Source organism: Vidua macroura, chromosome 17 (assembly GCF_024509145.1).
Source record: "Vidua macroura isolate BioBank_ID:100142 chromosome 17, ASM2450914v1, whole genome shotgun sequence".
In the NCBI taxonomy this organism is placed as follows: Eukaryota; Metazoa; Chordata; class Aves; order Passeriformes; family Viduidae; genus Vidua; species Vidua macroura.
This window is the reverse complement of record NC_071587.1, coordinates 6,964,541-6,984,266: the sequence shown is the minus strand read 5'-3', so window position 1 is coordinate 6,984,266 and position 19,726 is coordinate 6,964,541. Positions and strand designations below refer to the sequence as shown.

The window sequence follows — 19,726 nt, the reverse complement described above, 5'->3', positions numbered from 1 at the left end:
TCTGTGGGTGGGGCTGTCTCTGGGTGGGGCTGTCTGTGGGTGGGGCTGTCTCTGTGGGCGGGGCTGTCTCTGGGTGGGGCTGTCTCTGTGGGCGGGGCTGTCTCTGGGTGGGGCTGTCTGTGGGTGGGGCTATCTCTGGGTGGGGCTGTCTCTGGGTGGGGCTGTCTCTGGGTGGGGCTGTCTCTGTGGGTGGGGCTGTCTCTGGGCGGGGCTGTCTCTGGGTGGGGCTGTCTCTGGGTGGGGCTGTCTGTGGGTGGGGCTGTCTCTGGGCGGGGCTGTCCCTCTGGGGCGGGGCTGTCCCTGTGGGCGGGGCCGCTCCAGCCGCTCCCGGAGCGGACGTGACGCGCGGGCCGCTCCGGGGCCGCCCCGCAGCGATGGAGGCGCGGGAGCCGCTGCGGGACGTGCGCGGGGCGCTGCGGGCGGTGCTGGCGCGGCTGCGAGGTGCGGGCCGGGGCCGGGGCCAGGCGGGGGTCGGGCCGAGCCGGGCCGGCTCCCCGTGGGCTGAGCTGTGTCTGTGCCGTTGCAGAGGGAGAGCCGGGCGAGGGCCGAGAGCCGTTCGAGCTGCCGCGCTTCTGGGACGCGCTAGGTACGGGCGGGGAGCGGCCGGGCCGGGATTCGGTGGGGCCGGGGCCGGGTACCCGCGGGGCCGGCCCGCGGCGGGGCTGCTGTCCCCGGCAGGTCTCCAGCCGTGGGGCGTGCCCTCCACTCACGGAGTCACGGAATGGGCGAGGCTGGAAGAGAGATCTTTAGGATCATCAAGTCCAACCGTTAACCCAGCGCTGTCTCTGTAAACCCTAAACCACGTCAGGGCCAGGTCCAGCCTGCTAAACGTCCCCAGGGTTAGTGACTCCACCGCCTGCGAGGCCAACCTATTCCAGTGCCTGACCACTCTAACTCTGGTCACCAAGCACTCCAAGGTGTGGCAAAGCAAAGGCCGATATTTTGAACTGTTCATACAGGATTTATAAAGGTCTCTGTTAAAGCCTCCTGGCACATCCTGGTGAAGAGGTCATGAACCAGGATGCAGATTGCGCTTCTGGCTATCACTACCAGCCAAGTGAGAAAAAGCAGACACAGGATACAAGCAATATGCATGGCACAAATGCACCAGGGAATTTTTCTTTGTGGTGGGGTTTAGTTTATGTGTTTGTATGGCTTGGGTGTAATGGTAAGCAAGTAGTAGGATCAGAGGTGCTGCTCATCAAGCTGCTCTGTTCTTTTATCTTTTACCTGAGTTACTTTCTCTTCTTTTGCTCCTATTGGATTTTTTTAGGTCAGACATTCCAAGTAACATCACAAGAGGCTACAAAGCTGAGTCTGGCATTCTCAAGGCCTCCACTACCTTCTGCAGAGGTGAGAGAAAGCCTTGAAAGACTATGAAACTGCAGTGTGTTTGCAAGCTTCAGGTATTTCTTGATTCATTTGACTAAATGGGCTGTGTACTGTAGAGTATATTGATAGAATCCAAGAACTGCCCAGAGAACAAATTTCTCTAAGGTAGGGAGATATACTAAATAAAAATGTTTGTATATTCTTTCACAGCTACAGCTCGTTGCTGATAGAGTCAGGTGATTGGAGAATACAGACCTTAGGTTTAACAAAGAATATGCAATATTTTTGCTATCAGCTGAGAGAAGTTTACCATACAAGTATTTGGAGGAGAGAGAAAAAAAGACCTTCAGTTCAGAATAATGATCTAAGATACTTTTTCTTCTCTGATGCATGACCACCACACCAGGGGTGTTTTGTTACTAAATCATGAGGCAGGTTGAGCTGCATACAGCTTGCTTGTGGTGCCTTCTTCTCGTGCTGTATTTGTTTCTCAAGCAGACTGGCCATTGCTATTCTTCCCTTTTCTCAGAGCAGTCTGAAAGCCAGTGATTGCTTGTGAGGATTTCTAAATGTGGTGCAGATGTGTGTTACTCATGGGTGATCCTTTTGCCTCTCCATTTTCAGAATTGCCGGAAGCTGAGTGAGGATGTCCAAAATGCCATCCTTGCAGTTGCCACAGTGTATTACTGGCTACCCAAGGGCCAAGGTGGGATAATGACAGCAAGGCAGTCACTGCTGTATAGGATGATGGTTCTTTCACCACCACTGTATAGAAAAACTGAGTGTTTCAGAGCTAATGAGTTCCGGAATCAGCAAGTTTTCATTAGCATGGTATCCCATTATCTGCTGCTCTGTAGACTTTGAACATGTTTATGAGTGTCTGTCTGCTGCTGCAGTTTTCCATCTGTGTGATGGAAAACATGAGTGATAATGTAGGACGTTGTGTAGTTGATTGAGCACTGAAATTTATGAAGTGTTGAAATCCTTGTCCGGAGTTCTTTTGGAACTGGGAAACATTTTCCTTTCTTCAAAATACTTGTAACTTCATTTCTACAGTGTATCCACACAAACAGAGCAGTCTGTGTGTTCATCTTCAGCACTTATTTTCTGTCAGTGCTGACTTTGTGCCAACTTTCTTGCTCTTTCTCAATCTCAACCAGGTACTACTCTTCGGAAGATGGTTCGAGATGCTACCACTGAAGTAGTGGAAGGGATGATCCAACTCACAGACACAATTCTCAATGCCCCAGTGGAGAGGTTGTAATTTTCAATTGCACGGTTCTGTGATTTTTTGATAATTTTTGGGGAAAAAAGGCAAGAAAAAGTTGCAAATATACTCATTAGGAAGCAGCAAGGCCTTTACCCAGACATGCCATATTAGTGACAAGCTGGTTGGTGACATCTTTGCAGCAGAACTTTTGGTGGTGTTTGTCATCTTTGATGCAGAAAATTTAACCACAGTCTAGCACAGTGCTGTTATTGACTCTAACCTTGAGGGTTTTGTTTTGTTTCATTTCAGCTTGTCTCAGGAACAGCTAATATCAACTGGAGGTGTGTGGGAGGCCTGTGAGCAAGTGTCTAACCTGCCAAGAGGTGAGTGCTGTAAATGCAGAGCAACAGCACTAGGACTTACTGTCTTGGAATATCAATAGCTTTTGTAAGGGCATTCCACCTGGTACAATGAAGGCTGAATGCAGAATAACTCAAAAACCTGACTGGTTTTGGAATGTATAAGCTTGGAAACCAGGTCAGATTCTTTGCCTGACAACAGTGCAGCTCTGAGCTCTGCAAGAAGTTTGATCCTACAGTGATTGCAAGCCTAGATGGCGGTTGTTGCAAAATGACTGGAAACAGTGAGGTGCCAGTTTTTGTCCTTTTGCTTTTGCAGATAACCAGGCAGCAGTTGTGTCGGCTCTGGCTGCATGTCTAGGTGTGGTCAAGGATGCTGTGGAGGAGATGGAACATGTAAGGAGGCCCCTAAGCCTTAGAGGAACCTGCAGTGGTGGATTCATAGAATATTCTGAATTGGAAGGGATACACAAGGATCATCAAGTACAGCTCCTGGCCCTGCACAGGACAACCTAAACAATCCCACCACATGCCTGAGAGTTGTCCAAATGCTTCTTGAACTCTGGCAGGTTTGAGGCTGTGACCACTTCTCTGGGGAGCCTGTTCCAGTGCCCAACCACCCTCTATGGTGGTTCAGTGATGGAACACAGGAATTATTTTACATACAGGCTTTAATATAAATTTGTTCCGATGTGACATAAATTATTGTTTTATGCGTGGATTTTAATGAGTTTTTATTCTCAAGCCTGGTTTACTTTGTATAAGATTTTTGTAAAGCCATGTCCTGAATTGGGGACGGGGGAGACAATTTAGGATCATGTAAGAATTCACCAGGTTCTTGCTGTTTGCACTGTTAGAGTGGTGGATTAGTTTTTCTTAATCCAGCCATTTTGGGATTAGCCAACTGGGATTTCTCCATTAATTATTTATGTGATGTCTAGATTATGCTTTCCCTTTCCTCCTGAGTATCGCTGGAATTGATGTTAGGCTCTGGGTTTTCAGTGCCTCTGTGTTCTCAGGCACTGGTGGAAGGGCAGGATCCCTATGGGGACATCATGGAAGATGAAGAGCTGGGCTTTCGGGGCAACAGAGACACGTATTGGTCAGAGGCTGACCGGCAGCTGCTCAGCTCCTGCATGGGATTGATGAAGGCTTCTAAAGCTTGCCTGAAGAAGGTCTTGGCTGCAGTGAAGGCCCATGGCAAAGCTGATTCTCCAGAGCACATTGCACAGCTGGATGACGTGGCAGACATTGCTAATGAGATCAGCCCAAGGTAAGCAGGGTTCTCCCCATGCTGCTTTTCCCTCTGGAGCAGTCTTGGTCTTTCTTTGAGGTCTTGAGTGAGGAGTAGGAAGAACCTCTGTGATACTGGAGCTGTGAGCCGGTGGTGGACACAGATGTGGTGAGAAGGCTCTTAAGCTGTTGAGAGTTGTGTAGGTCAGGAGAGAAGCATAGGGGGTGGAGCTGTGACCACATCTCACTCCACGGTGAGGGGAACACTCAGGTGACAGAGAAGGCAGTGGGAAGCATCCTGTAGGTACAACTGACATCTCACTGTTGTTCCTGACTTGCATTCAGGATGGATGCAGGCTTTGACTAGGATCTGCGAGTTGTGCTATCAGAACATTTCTTCTTTGCTCCCCTCTTTCCTGTTGTAGTGTTGATGAGCTGGCACTAAGCATGTACCCACCTGTGAACCCGTTGGCTGTGCGACTTAACGTGAGTATCTGCAGTACTGATACCTCAGTATCTGAGTATCTGCCTGTGGGACAGTGGCCTGGCTGCAGGGAATGGGAAGAAATCAGATTGGAGGGGTTATGTGACTTCAGGGAGAGATGGGTGCTAGTAACTGCCTCAGTAATAATTTCTTAGGGATGAAGAGTGCCCTTTGTTCTTGTACACTTAACTTCCTTCTTGTGGAAACACATTCTTCATCTGTACCTCTTCAGGGAAGAGCATGGCCACTTAAAACTTCAGCTTTGAACTATAATCCATAGAGATTTCTAGTGACAGAACCTCAGGAAAGTGAGTCTAAGGCTGCCTAGGTACTGCACATGTACTTCTTTCCTTGGGTAGTGCAGTCTTGCTCAAATAATGTTATCTATGAAAGGAAAAACTCTTACAGTGAGTGTATTTAAGCACTGAAACAAGCTGCTTGGAGAAGCAGTGGAGTCTACATGTTTGGCAACACTCAAAACTTGACTGGGCAACGCTCTGGCAACCTGACTGAACTTTGAAACTTCCTTTGCATCATAAATCAAGTACAAATCTCCTCGTATCTGGGATTTCTTTTATTCTTATTCCTGGTTTCATGCCTTTTGCCAGTGGCTTGATTTTTTTGGAATAAAAAAATATTACTTAATATCAAATTGCATTAAAATCAATCACTTGTAACTTAGTACTTTAGTATCAATTACTGGTTTCTAATAGGCTTGTCTTTTTTTAAAAAAAGGCATTTAATGTATGCTTTAAAAAACAGCCAGGTTTTTTTTTTTTACCTGTCACAGCCAGGAGTAGGTTGGGAGGCACTTCCAGCATGGCAGTGATGGATAACTTCATTCTGCATCAGGATCCATGGCAGTTTTATTCATTCTTGGCTTTTGTGCATCCCTATAGTCCTCTTTATTTACCAGTACTCTTCAGACCCTCCTTTTCCTCACATTTGGCTCACCTCATTTCCCTTTTGTTTCTTTCTAGGCTGCTAAGTTGGCCTCAGTATTAAAGAAAGTCTTAGAGATTGCAAAGTGAGTATGAGCAAGTTTTGTGTGTTCCCTGCTGTGAAGGTTGATACCTTTCTGCCTCGTGTCAAAGATGACTCATTTCTAGACAGTAGATGCTGGCATTTTGGAACAATGATGATGTTATCTAATCACAAAGGGATGGGAGTAAGAAAAAGATGCTAGGTTCCCTTGTTTTGGGGTTGGGACTGCAGACATGAGTGTGGGTTCTTCCTTGCTCAAAGCCCTCTGGGGCTAGAGCACCCCTTTTTACTGCTGTGGTTATTCAGAGCTTCACAATACCCCTGTGTTGCCTGGATGCATAACACCCCGGGAGGCTTCCCTAATGAATTTCCTCCACTTTTGCAGGACAAGCCATGTATGTCCACCATCAGAGGAAGGCTGGGTGCAGTTTCTAACTGGTGCAGTGGATCACAACATGAACAAAGTCAAGAACTTCACACAGGGTCAACTTTAACTCTTCTGTGCCTACGAATGTTGCTGCCACTGGGTCTGGCATCTGCATTTCCAGTGAACTTTGCTGTTCTTCAGCTGTTTGGAAAATGATGAGAACAATGTAGGAGAGAACTTCACTGCTACTTGGAAGAAATTCTCCAGGAAGTTGCCCTTTGCCATGGCAGAAGGTGTCATTTTGCTTGGATTCTTAGAGTGATGCAGTGCTGCTTCTTAACATGCCCCATTCTTCACACATTACAACTACTGTGGGGTTCAGAGAAAAATAAAATATTGCTAGATTTACATTAGTTGCTTTTATCTGTCTTCAGAGGGCAAAGGGTATATACAGAGTGAAAGGGTCTTGCTTCTTTTGCAAGCAGCCCAGTGAATAATTATAAATCATGCTGCACTGCTGCTATTTCCTGTCTAACCTTACAGAGCAGTGAGCGAGCTTTCTCTTTTTTATTTTCTCAGAAAGCAGCAGAAAATATTGTTTACTACCTTACCAATGTCAAGGATCTACAGGGGGAGATGTCCCCCTATATATATCCCTAGAGACATGCTACATCTGTCATCACTTTAAGGTTCCAGGATACCTTTTACTCTATCACAGGTAGGGCTAAAGACTTCAGCACTGGTGGGCTCAGCACAAGGTGTGGTGCGAACTGCAATATCTACTTCAGCGTTCAGCCCATCTTTGTCACAGTGAGGTTCAGCTTCCAAAACTGGAGAGTGGACGTGCTGGCAGATGGGAGAGAGTTGAGTTTGTGCAAATAATCAAAATCGGACATGGTTTTAAATATGACTTTTATTAAACTGTTAACATCTGTGCTTGCCTTTTGTAAGGACCTGTTCTGAGTTGGGCCTCAGGCAGCTGCAATGTTGATAGTTCTGTAGCTCTTCAGGTTCTGGAGCTGGAGGCAGGTAAGACGTGCAGTGAGTCTTCTGGACCCTGCTCGAGTGGGGGTGAATGGGATTTGCAGCTCTTGAGTGCTTTTAGCTTGCACAGAGCCCACCCTGAAAGGAGAGAAGGGATTATACAGGAATCACCCCTCTTTGTGTTTTTAGTTTCCTGTGTCTGGGATATGCATTAGCTAGACAGGAATGTGGTGCCAAAAAGGAAAGGAAAAAAAGAAATAGAAGAAAGCTGGCAGTTACGTGAACTACCACAGTGAAATTGTCATCTAACAGTAGAGTTGAAAGTCTCCATGGAGGCATCTAAGGAGACTTTGTCCTACTGCAGCTTCTTGAGACAAATGTCATGTGAGGGGGAGCATGCCCCTTTGGTGGCTCTTGGCTAAGTCACATTTGCCTGGTTCTTCAGTAGAGAAGGGGAAGACACCACTGTCTCTATTGTTTGATGGAAAGATGTCATAAACAGTACAGTTTTACTCCACCTAAGGATGTTCAAGTTGCTCACTAGAAAGTAATTGATTTCTCAAGAGCAAATAATTTCTAAATTTCATAGCTCATTTCAGTGACTTCTAACTTTGTCTTATTTTATGTGTGTTTCTGACTAAGTCTTGGGGCATTTCTCTGGTTATCCTTTTTGTTGGCAGGAGATTTTCATTTTGCTGTCTATGCCTTGGATGTTGAAGCTTTCATAGATGCCATATTGGCTTCAACTTAGGTATTACACATCTGTTTAAAGTTCTCTTAGCTGGCTTTTCTCCTTTTCAGTGTGAAAATCATCTGTGTTTTCTGTAAATAAAGGATGGGATGCTTGGGGCTTTCATGCCATAGTGATGTCTTCCTGCCATGTTCTTGCCTGGTTATTTTTGGGACAACCTTTCCTGTGCAAGGGTTTCTCTTGCTAGTATTGTGTCTCTTTTTCCATTTGCTGCTCTTGAATCAGTCAGTTTGCACTTACCTGTAATTCCTTTGCCTGTAAATGAGCCCTCGCCCTGCAACTGCTATCACACACTGCTCCAGGGGTTCCATGAGGGGGTTCTGGAGGCTGATCTTTGCTGTGCTTGGCTCATACTGGACCATGTTTTCTGGGAACTGTTGAAAGAAGCAAATGAGCTGAAACTGAGAGAAGATACATTCTTCTATGATTAAAGGGAGAGGTGTGATTTTTTTTTTTCAGTGCCTGAGCTGCTGTTTGCCAGAAGAGGCAAAGTTCAGCTTAATTTCTTCCGCTCTGGTTTCTCAGAAAGCCCCTGAACCCAACAGAATTGTTTTGCTGCTTATGACTACAAAAGTGGTTTTCTCCCTACTGCAGTGGCAGAATGACAGTCCAATCTTACCTCAATGGTGAGAGGGGAATCACAAAGGCTGATTTCTTCCTGTGCCAGGTACATGTAGGAGGAGTCCTCGTCTCTCAGCACAGCAGTCAGCCTGAGCAGGTGGTTCTCTCCCAGCTCTTTTCCAAACCATATGTAAGGCACAGAGACCTGCAGGTTATTGACTGGAACAGAGTGGTGAAATAACAGGTGATGAGTGCAGTCTGGTCTTTTCCTGGATGACACCTAGGAGTGTTCAGTGCCCAACATTGTACTAAATGCTGCAGCATTTAAATGCTTAAGCGACCCCAAGTGGATTTGCAGATTGAAAATCTCTAAGGTGATGTTGTCAAAGTGTTTTATTTCACAGAATGGGTGAGGTTGGAATGGATAATAATGGATCATCTGGTCCAACCTCCCTGCCCAAGCAGGGTCATCCCAGGGCACATGGCACAGGATTGTGTCCAGTTGATTCTGGACTATCTCCCATTAGGGAGACTCCACCATCTCTCTGGGAAATAATCTAGAATCAACTATTCAGCCAACCTTTTGTAAACCTAGGGCTAGGAGAATTTTTCTGAAATGAGAGCACTAGAGGACTTTTCTAGCCATGCACCCAGGAGAGTCCTTACCTGAATTGCTGTGGAGGTTAAAATGAAACTCTTCCTTCCAAAGTTGGGCAATGGGCACACCATTATAATGCAGAGCCTGGATCCCAGCTACCAAATGAGTAGCCTTTTCTCTATCACTGTTGTTAAACACTTCAATGGAAAATGTAATATCTTGTCCCAGTTGCAAAGAACTACTTGACTGGAAGTGGATGAAAAGGTTGACTGGCTCTTCCAGAGCAGTAGGAATGAAGATAAACTGTGTGCTGCTGCTGGTTGTCTCAAGTTCCTTCATATTTCTGTAGGCTTTATCAAGTACTTTTTTTTCCTGGAGAGAACCTGTCACAAAAAAAAAAAGGGAAGCTCATACTTTGGTACTCTTTCCTGTTTACTAGTGAGAAGCAGCAGGAGAATGACATTGATTTCTCCTGGTAGTACTGTAGATAACTGTTTCTAAGAGCATAGAGAGATATCTTTCTGTGCTTCTGGTTGGATCAGTTTGACAGCTTCAGCTGTCAGGATACTCACTGGATGTGCCTGACAGATTCTACTTGGGAATAGTTGTCATAGTTTTTAAAACACCTTGGTGCTAGCATCTCTCAGAGTAGAGGAGGCAGCTGCTTTTTTGTTGCTGTAGCTAAGGCACAGTTCCATGTTCTCATGTGTAGAAAAGCTGCAGTTGTCTCCTGCAGCCATGGAGACAACAAGCCACAGGTTAAGATGGGGTGGTATGGTTGAGCCAGGGAAACAGCACTCAGATTCCGAAGATTGTTGAGGGAGAGATTTAGGCAGTATCTGAGAGCACAACAGTCCTTTTCAGAAAGCTGGAGTCTGAAAGATATCTATTCGTATTTATATTACAGAGGTAATGGGAGGTGGATGTACAGAGTGTAGAGATAACAGAAATCAGAAAAGGTATTCCAGACATGAAAGTGCTTGGTGAACAAACACCTGGTCTTCCAGACACCTTAATGCCATTAAGCAGGGTGAAGTTTGGGTGATGACCTCTGCTTTGGCTCTGTAGACAGGGATAATCGGGTGTTCTAGTGCCACTGAAGAAAGGGAAGTAGTGAGAAGTGGATGACCCTGGTGCTCTGGTTTGGCTCTGCTCTAGTCTTTTACTCCTGATGTGTAATAGTGACAAGGAATGTGCTCAGCCCCGTGCCTGTCCCATACCTTCAGGGTACTTGTAGTTTTGTGTGATGTCTTCACAGCGCTCACTGCCCACGCTCTTGGTGCTGATGTTGTTACCAGTGTATTTCGTGCCACCAAAAGCTGGCTTGAGGGTGTCATCTGCTTTGTGTATCCAGACATGACACTTGGCATTGATGGCAGCAAAGAAGTAGCTGACATCATAATCAACTTGTGTGTCCCCTTCCTTGATGGCATGAACAGGGGCTGGCCCGCAGAAGGACAGACCTGAGGAGAAAATGTGGTCCAGTTAGGAATCAGATGCTTTCCCAACTAAACCCATCCCTAGTTTAGACCTGTACTGGTGAAGTATCTAGTTTAGGAGGCCATGAGGAAGCAGTGATAGAGCTACATGAACTGCACAAACCAAACAGATAAATGACAATTTTGTGCCTAAAGTCAACAGGGTGAGTGAATGCCTGTCTTTTTGCATCTTTCCACTGGAAAATGGGAAAGGAGGAATATTGAACGGCTTTATTTGCCCCTGCTTCACTTCCCCCCTGCTCTTGCTCAAGCCCATCTCTGGTATCTTACCTTTGCTTTTTTCCTGGCAGGTGGCATCCAGTGCCTGCCACCCACTGTACTCTGGTAGCAAGTCTGTCCGAGCCATCCAGCATTCATTCCAAACATGGAAGGTCCTACAAGAGGAAACACCATGAGCTTATATCAAGGGACTGAGCCCTGAGGTACAGTGAAGCTTTTGCCAAGCCACAGCTGGTTAATGCTCCCTTGAAAGAGTTCAGTTTATATTGAGAAGAGCAGAGTTGTGTGTGGAGAAACAAGTGGAGTTTCTCCAGCTGGACTGGGCTGTCATTCTTCCTTTGTGGGCTCTGGAAATAGAGTTTGGGTTGCAGCAGTTTATCGAGAACAGGTCTTGTAGACAGGATCTCAGCTGAGCTGTCTCCTGTCACCTCCTTGCAGCTGTTTTACCTCTTTCCCCCGTGTTTCATTTCCCACATCCAAGTATTGTCTCAAATTCTTGCTTGGGCCCTGCCATGTGTTCTTACCAGACACGAGCACTCTTGTCCTGTGTGAGCAGTGTCCCATCTTCATCATAGTACTCATCCACACTCAGGCTGCTCTTGGTGTTGTGAGCCCATGTAAAGCCAGTGACCACCCTGGTAGGAATTCCCAGGCACCTCAGAACTGTGCAGAAGAGAGAGCTGTGAATCAGTTGTGCACCCTGCCCTAAGGGTATCTCTGCTGATACATGTAGAGCCTCTTCTGGTGCTATGCCTGTCAGCAATGGCACCAGGTCTGCTCTTTGGACTTTGCAAGAGGCAATCCTCCCTCAGGAAATGAGATTTCACATGTGCATTCATGTGCATGGATGTACTGATGCTCTTATCTCGAAGGCATTGATGCTGAGTGTTGATGAAACTAAAGATCTGCCTCTCACCTGAAGATTAAAGGTTGTAGCAGCACTGTACCTGAACACAGGACTGCAGCAAACACCCAGCACCTCCCGTAGCGGACGGGCTGGAATTTTGACACAATCCACTGCTGGAGGATGGGGTTGCTTCCCAGCCACTTGGAAGGGGGTGTCCCATTATCATGTTGCCCAGGCTCATATTCTGTCAGGCTTCTAAACTCATTGCAGTTCACCTGCAGAAAAGGAGGAGAGAAAGATGTATTAAGGAATTGCCTCTCTTTGGTAGGTCCACTGATCCTGTTTGTGGAAGCTACTCCCAAAGCAGATGAAACCAAGAGGACTTTTTTTTGTGCAAAGCATGAAGGTCATGGCTGAGCAGAACAGGGGCAGCAGTCTGCTCTGAGATTTATTCAGTAAGTGCACTTTCACTGCTAAGAACCTCCTGCAGCACTACTTGTCTGCTGAGGGAGTATCAGGACAGGCTGGAGATGGGCAGGAGGTGTTGTTTGGAACAGGCTTCCTCTTTGCTCAGTGGTTTGGCCTGACCTGGGGTTGAGAAGGTGCCCCCTGCTCAGGTCAGGGCTGCTCTCTGCCCTCCTTACCATGGCAGCAACTGCTCGGCAGACGTGGACAGGGTTTTTGCGTTGGGCAGGATCCTTTTCTCTTTGGAAGTGCTCCCCTAGAGCCAGCAGTATGAAGCAGATGTCAACCATATCCTCCTCAAACTGAAACAAGAAGACATCACTTCAGGAAATTTTCCATGACTTTTTGTTCTGAGTCCCTACAAGGGTTTGTGACTGTGCAGATTGTTTCTCCCTTTCTGCAGGTAGCTTTAGGTAAGTGGGCTGTGAAGGAGGGCTCCAGGCAGAGATTTGCAGGGGGAGCTGAGGGCAGACCTCCAACTTTATTGAAGGTGGGAAATGTATCAGCATGATAGTGTGTCCCCTGATTGAGGGAAATTGATGCTTTTCTGGAGCACTCTCTAGGTTGGCACAGAGATACTTTTATGATCTGCTGGCATGAAAGTGAAATAATCACTGGCTTTGTCAGATGGCCGTAGACAAACAGAAAGATCTTCTTGTCCTCACTTTGCCTGTTATGTAGAGGCAGTATTACTGAGCTCTGTTAAATACTTTTATACCTGTTGATGAAAGGAAAGCACATAAAGCTCAGATACAGATCAATGCATTCCTTTATAGAGGACAGTCTGAGAAGGAAGCTAAAATTACATGTGCTGGGTTATAGGACTTCATACACAGGTCCCTTTTCTCCTGCACAGGAGGTAGTGGGTGCAGAGAACATGGAGATGAATAGAACTCTTTTATCAGAGCATCCTGTACACACCAGATATATGCACCTTTCCTCTGCTTGGAAGAGAGCACAGACATACTGGACCTCTTGCTTACCTGACTGAAGTCCCAGGGTTGGGCTAGGATTGCATTTTCAGTCCCCTGGTAGATGATGCCCTCTTGGTTTAAAATGTACTCCTGTCGCTGTGCCTCATTAGCCAAGAACACCTCATCATCTAGATTAGAGAAAAAAGCATCAGGAGAAAGCATTGCTGGTCTCAGATGCACTTGATTCTCTCATGAATCAGCAGATTCCACTGCAGTTTGGCAGTCCCTGGCATTCTGCCCTGAAAAATACCCCAGGTTGTGAATCAGACAGGAAAGAAGAATTTCATTGTCATCTCTGTTTCCTTGTCTGAAAAGTTCCTCTGGACCCAGGCTGTTGCACTTGCTGGCTCTTCTACTCTCCTGGCTGGGAAGTTCTAATACTAAGAAAGATGCAATGGCCTTAACCAGACCAATTACAATCTTGACTCATCCTAAAATCTCTATTATAGGAAACACTTAATCAAACATTTTTCTCTAAGCAGAAGGACAGGGTTCTTGCAGTGGAGTACTCCAGGGAAGAGACAGAAGTGCTGAGGCAGGAAACTTTGGGCTTTATGAGCCCCTACCCCTCTCCTGAGGTGCTGTGAGGAGCAGAGTGGAAGGAGCACTGGGTGAGTCAGCCCCAGCCTCCCTCCAGGGAGGCAGTGCCACAGCTCCAAAGTTGTTTTTGTGAAGTGACTGATCCCAGCCTGCCTTTCTGTTTCTGACCACCTACCTCGGCACCAGGGATTAAAGAGGAGGGTGAAGTTGCCCAGGAGCTGAGGGGATTTGGAGGCACGTAAAAGCAGAGTGTACTGGCCAATGGGGGCATTGGCAGGTGTGTTCACACACAGGGTCCAGGAGTTTGGGTCCTGTTCCTCCACTGCTGCACTCCACTGCTTCTGGTCTCCCAGGCTGGAGATGGGAAATTCAGCCTGGATTTCATCTGCTTTGGAAGAATGTGGTCCTGCAGACAAAGAAATCTGGTTGTGTTTATTCCAAACATTGTGTTAATTCCTCACCTGTGCAGACTGCAGGGACCTTGTCTATCTCTGGAGCCATAGCTCTCCTTGTGAGAGGGTCATGACCTTTAGCAGCTTAATGCCCACTGAACATTGCTAAGGTCAGTAATGCACTCAGGTCTCCATGCTTGAAAGTGAGATGTGATTTCCATAGATTTGTAGAAACCAGGAATGGCCAGAATGGTGCAGCCCTGCTGTTCCTGTGGAATTTAGTGACTTGTAACAAAAGTCACAGCCCAGTGCTCACAATATGGTAAAACAAGCTGGGGCTGAAAGCTGCTGCCTTTCTCAGGGGTCTCACTAGAAAACACTCTAACAGAAAAACCTGTGACAGGCCAACCAGGTTTGAATGTTACTGACCCCAGAAGCCAGAAGAGATCTCATGAGTATTTTGCAGTCATGGAATAGTGAAGCTGTATTGGTTATTGTGTGCACTGTCTCTTCTGGAAGGGATCTGGTTGTGACCCTGCAGCAGCTGGAGACTCTACTTGGCCTTACATAAACAGTTCACTGGCCTCACATTTAAATTTGGCACCCCTGCCCAGCTCTGGAGATGGCTTTTACCCCCAGCTCTGTTCTTCAGGTGGGTGGAGGAGCAGAGCTCTGGTAGGTTTGTAATGGCATTACCTGTCTGTACAACGAGGAAGGTCCTCTTCATCTGCTTCAGGTAGTTGTGTATTGGAACTGAGAAGCTCACAGTGATGGTGAATGGCTGCCCCCGCCTCACTATGAGCCTTTTAGTGCTGATTTCTTCTGTGTGGTGGCTTTTGTTATTCTCTGGGATCATGAAATCACATTTTTGGATGCTCAGACCTGTAGAAGATAGAGAATGAGTTTGGGGCTGTGAGCTGCCTGCAGTCAGGCCCTGAGCCACATTCTGGGACACACAAACAGCTGATTAGGTGTTTCTCCACTCAGATATTCTCTCCCTGCCTTTGAGACTTTCTATCCAGTAATGGTAGGGACCATCACTCTGAGCTTGGTTGTTCTGGTGTTGAGTGACTGTTGAGCTGCCTTTGCTTATACCTGACATCATTAACTGCACTGGTGCAAACATTGCTGCTGGTTCAAGTGCACAGCTGTGTCAAACACCAGTTTTCCTACTTTGTACCACACCAGTTGACAATGCCATGCAGGAGACAGGAAAGATCCTCCTCCTGTCTCCTACAAAGGCTTTATACACATCATATGTGCTTCTGTCCAGCACCAGAAGACAGAAAAAAAAAATGGTCGCAATTTCAAGCACTCAGTTACTCCCTGTTTTATCTCAGCCTTGGGACCATCCTTATTTACCTCACTGGCTTGTAGCTCATCACTAAGGTCCTTGCCCCTGTGGGTTGTAGCTGTTTCCCCTTATGTGACACATGCTGTCACCTACCTCCCCTTGCTGACCCGTGCTTCTCCCTCTGTTGCAGCCTAAAAAAAATTGAAATCCACAGAGCATTTCTCTGCTATCTAAATTGATTGCTCCTGTGCTAAAGCCATAACTGCTCTCTTTGCAGATTTCACTGCTCTGCTCTCTCCTAATGTCTTGTCCTGTCTTGTCCTCTGCATTGATACCTTCTCCCATTGTGGTTGTACCTTCTGTGTTTGTTGGGGAGTCTTGCTGGATTGTGTGCTTTGTTTCTCTTTTCCCCATATAAATTTTTTCCATGTGATGTTTTTAGTGAAAGATTCTGGTCCAGCTTTCAAATCCCATCATGGCTGAGCCAGTTCAAACCCCTGCACCAGTTCAGGTCTTATGGAGCCAGCTCTGACCTCATCTGTTTTCTTCTCTGTGATGAAGATGTCTGTTCTGTCTGTCTCGTAGAACAGTGAGTAATGTGGAGTGTGGCTCCCTCTCCATCATATGACTTTTCATGGATCTTACTGTCACTTTCTTCAAGGTTGCCTGGAACCTGGACTGTTTCCCTGCTCCAGGAGCTCAAACACTTGGTCATCTCTCTGTTTCAGTTGTGTAGTCTCCTTAATTCCTCCCACCCCCTCATTCCCTATGCTGAGGATTCACTTACCTTTGCTTCCAAACCCTCACCTGTCTGCCTTAGCTGCTTCTTGCTGCTTCTCAGACTCTTCTCAGGCATCAATACCAGCTTTTGATTGCTGTGCCTTTTTGTGCAATCTGCCATGCAAACTGAGCTCCCTAAGCCTTTAGAGCACTTGGCTCCTGCCCTGCAAGCTCAGCTCTTCCACAAGCCTCATGAACACTGTCTTGGAGCAAGACCAATTGTCTCTTCCTGACACACAGCTGGCAAATGCTTGGAACTAACAAAAGTGATTTTTGCTTACCTTGGCCCATGGCTGGTTCTGGGTACCATGAAAATATTCAGCTTCTGCTTGCTCTGGTGGGCAGTGGCTCCTTCTTCCAGCTGTCTTAAAAACTGTCCTCTTGCAAAGTTGTTTGCTTGATTTCTTTGTACAGGGTGGGACGTGGTGTTGCCACCTCTCCAGCTTATCTGGTGTGCAGATGTTGAGGACTCTTTTATCTCTCAGACCACACTGAAGACAGGCTACAGATGAGGTAAAGTTCCACAGCAGGATGTGAAACATTTAGAGACAGCCAGTGACAATTCCTTCAAGGAGCTGTGCACCGAGGACCCCAGAATAGGAAATGCAAATCTTAATATGGCTCTGAACACTGCACAGAGTGCACTTCCAATGTAAGTGTTGGAGAGCTGCTCTCCAGCATTGACCCCAAGCTGCTTAGATCCTAAACCCTTCAAGGAGTTAAAAAATGTAGTCAGTGCATCTGTTGCTCTTGTGCCTAATTCAGAAAAGTGAAAACACTTAAAAATGAGAAAATGTGTTAAAAGAAACAGCTAAATTTGTGTATCTTAATGCAGATTATTTAAAAATACTGTGCTGGAGACTTGGACTAAATACATTCCTAAAGTTGCTGTAATATAAAAGGAACATCTCTGGATTGATAATAATTGGTCAAAAGACAAGAAATAAGATATCAGAAATGAACAGCTTTCACTCTGGAGTGAGTCATCAGTAGTTTTGCAGAAACTTATGATTTCCAACAAACTCAAAAATAATTTGAGAAGTTGATTACATAATATAGTCCAGTGAGTTTGGTGATTTTCTTAGTATTTTTATATTAAACTTTACAACTGTTTGCTTATATGCACCATTTAAGCTAGAAACAAACTCTCTTGAGTTTTAGGCTTTTGCAGCATAGCTTTAATTGTATAGATTCACTTTCACAGAGTAATTGCAGAGTGCTTGAGGCTGGGAGGGACCTCAGAGGTTCATCTTGTCCAAGCTCCTGCTCAAGCAGGGTCACCAAGAGTTGCAGCTCACCTCTTGTAGTGATGAGCCCAGCTCTGGCACAGCTCTCCAGGTGTGGCCTCACCAGTGCTGCATAAAGGCAGGAACCACCTCCCTTGACCTGCTGGCAGTTCTTTACCTGAGGCAGCCCAGGATATCGTTCCCTTCTTGGTGACACGGCCACGCTCCTGCTGTACGTGAGCTTTGACTGCTCTGCCTTTATTACAAAGCCTGGAGGTCACCAGATTTGCAGAAATTGGGAACACTAAGAAGAATATTGGGAAGATCTTCCAGAAAATTCTGTATTTTTTGTCAGCATACATTGCTCAATGTTAATTATATGTGATTTTTGTATGTGTCTTGAACTTGTTTCTTACATAAGGAGCTAAACACAGTATGTGATGGCTGATTTGTGCTCTTTTAGTCTAAGCAAATTTTAAACCAAGTGATTGTGCTCAAACTTCTGACTTTCTTTGCATGACCAATGTTCTTAAATGCACCTTTGCAGTATACTATGAGTTTTGAACCTCTAAATCAGAGTGGTTTAGATACAAGGAGGTATTTATCCCATCATCACTGCCTTGTAATGACTGTGTATACACACAGTACCATCTCTTGGTCAAATTGGCAACTGCAAGTAGGATTTCCTGCACAGGATTTCCTGCACTTCAACTCTGAAAAGGGACCTACTTATCATCCCTTTGTGTCTTCCTTGACACTAAAATGGGCTAAAAAAGCCCATGGAGAAGGTTAGCACCCAAAAGAGACTTCTGCACGTAGTACTCGAGTGTTTGTACTGGCATTCCATCTGGTGAGAATGGGCCCCCTGTCCCCAGGCTGTCCCTACATCCAGAGCTGCCCCATCCCAGGTGTAGAATCCAGCACTTGCTTTTGTTAAACTTAGCTGGTTTTGTTTTTAAACTCAGTTGGTGCTTCTCTATCCACTGCGTTCCTGACATGCTCCTAGAAATCTTGAGGAAAAGTAATCCATAGATGCTTGAAAGTGTCCATCCTGCCTGGATATATTACTTTATTATCTTGTGGTGTGTAGGGATACTTGTTTTACAGGTCCAAGCATAAATCCATAAAAACTTTACTACCTTTAAAAATAGAAGCTTAAAGTGTTTTGTGAGCATCTTTAATAACTGTGTCTCCCTCTGAATGCAGTGATCAAAAATTATATACACCCTTTTATTGTGTCCACATTTCCAGCTTTGATGTGGCATACCCATGAATTAGATAGGAATTTTTATTTTGAGGGGAATTTCTTGTTGCTTTAGAGCAAGCAGAAAAGCTTATGCTGTGCCTTTGGTTTTGCGTTTTACAGCGAGCAGTGCCCTCCACATTCAGTGCAGGAGAGTGACAGACCAAGAGGCAAAGCAGTGAGGCTTTGGTGGCAGAACAATGTGATTTGAAACCAGCAACTTTGGCTATTTGGGATTGATTTTTTTTTTTTTATCTGAATCTAGAGACTTAGAAGAACAAATGATGGGGGAAAACATCCACTACCCTGGAGGCTGATTTCAGTGTGTTTCAAGACCAATTCATGGTTGTGAATGTGTCATATCAGTGAGTGCTCACTGGATTTTTTTTGGAGTAGTCAGACTGGAATGAGGGCTGGCTGGGTCAGCCTCTTGGGCATGCTCTTATTTAAACTGCATATTTATAAAGAAAAATACTGACAATTAGCCATATTTTACTCCATCAACTCCCACTGACTTCTGACCAAGGGCTGTGTAAAGATTGTAGGTTTGACAAAAGCAATTTAAATCCTTCCTCGGGCACTTACATGTTTTTCTCTGTAATAATCATTAGCATAATTGAACAGTTGTCTCATGTCTCATGCAGGAAGAATGTGTTTCTCCTGCATGGCACTGGCCAGATCTGCATTTTGACACTCAAACTGAGCTGGGTGTGGTTGCTGAGGGCAGATGGAAACGCTGACACTGTGAAAACCCAGCGAGTGTTGCAAAGCTTGGCACTTGGCACAGGCTCTACAGCGCTGGTTTCCCTTTGAACTGCAGCCTTCCTTTACAGGTAGTTAATTAGGATGAGGTCATTCCAAGCTCGTGTGACAAACACTGTCTGAAATAATTGCCTGGATTTTGTTTAAGAACAAATACTGCAGGAATTTGAATGTTTTGGCTGTACTGTGTGTTAAATGTAATGTCAGTCTGCATTCTTGTAAGATTTAATGAGATTTTCTGAAATACCATCACTACCTCAAGGCCTTTTCTGAGGCTAATGGAGGATTGTATACCCTGACTCTCCAAGATCCTGCAAGACTTAATTGATAGGTGCAAAGCTACCTATTTTCCTCTCCTTTGCCTGGAGAAATCTGAATTCCTGTGTATGTGTGTGTGCATGTGTCCTTTTCAACCTTCATTCCAGTCTCTCTGGGCTGACTAGTTTTACCAAGCTTCCACATCCACTCTAAGTATATGTGTGGGTGACAAAATATTGTAATTAATGTAATAAAATGGGATTTTACGTGTTTTGAAGATTTCGTTGGCTTTAAATCAAAGAAATATTTAAATGAGTCCTCAGTTTAATCTGTGTCACAGGGTCAGTTTGTGTGCATGGGACAT

General features: G+C 45.7%; 2 protein-coding genes and 1 long non-coding RNA gene across 3 annotated transcripts; 2 read left to right on the top strand and 1 right to left on the bottom strand.

Moving 5' to 3' along the window:
* The first annotated feature begins 320 nt into the window (after positions 1-320).
* On the top strand, positions 321-7,827 carry CCNDBP1 (cyclin D1 binding protein 1). The gene is made up of 11 exons (XM_053992797.1): positions 321-441; positions 527-586; positions 1,274-1,353; positions 1,957-2,038; positions 2,493-2,589; positions 2,852-2,925; positions 3,221-3,297; positions 3,921-4,174; positions 4,560-4,620; positions 5,599-5,645; positions 5,988-7,827. The coding sequence occupies exons 1-11, from the start codon at positions 375-377 to the stop codon at positions 6,094-6,096; spliced, it is 1,008 nt and encodes a 335-aa protein (XP_053848772.1). The 5' UTR covers positions 321-374; the 3' UTR covers positions 6,097-7,827.
* Positions 6,865-16,295, bottom strand: EPB42 (erythrocyte membrane protein band 4.2). Its single transcript, XM_053992796.1, has 13 exons — positions 16,155-16,295; positions 14,496-14,681; positions 13,583-13,813; positions 12,877-12,995; positions 12,073-12,195; positions 11,529-11,703; positions 11,106-11,244; positions 10,633-10,736; positions 10,084-10,326; positions 8,932-9,246; positions 8,324-8,484; positions 7,945-8,078; positions 6,865-7,091 (listed from the first exon to the last, which is right to left on the bottom strand). Exons 1-13 carry the CDS (start codon positions 16,162-16,164, stop codon positions 6,941-6,943), a joined length of 2,091 nt encoding a protein of 696 aa, XP_053848771.1. The 5' UTR covers positions 16,165-16,295; the 3' UTR covers positions 6,865-6,940.
* On the top strand, positions 10,333-18,569 carry LOC128815784 (uncharacterized). The gene is made up of 3 exons (XR_008439716.1): positions 10,333-10,505; positions 16,288-16,386; positions 18,466-18,569. It is a non-coding gene; the product is annotated as an uncharacterized LOC128815784 (long non-coding RNA).
* The last annotated feature ends 1,157 nt before the right edge of the window (positions 18,570-19,726 follow it).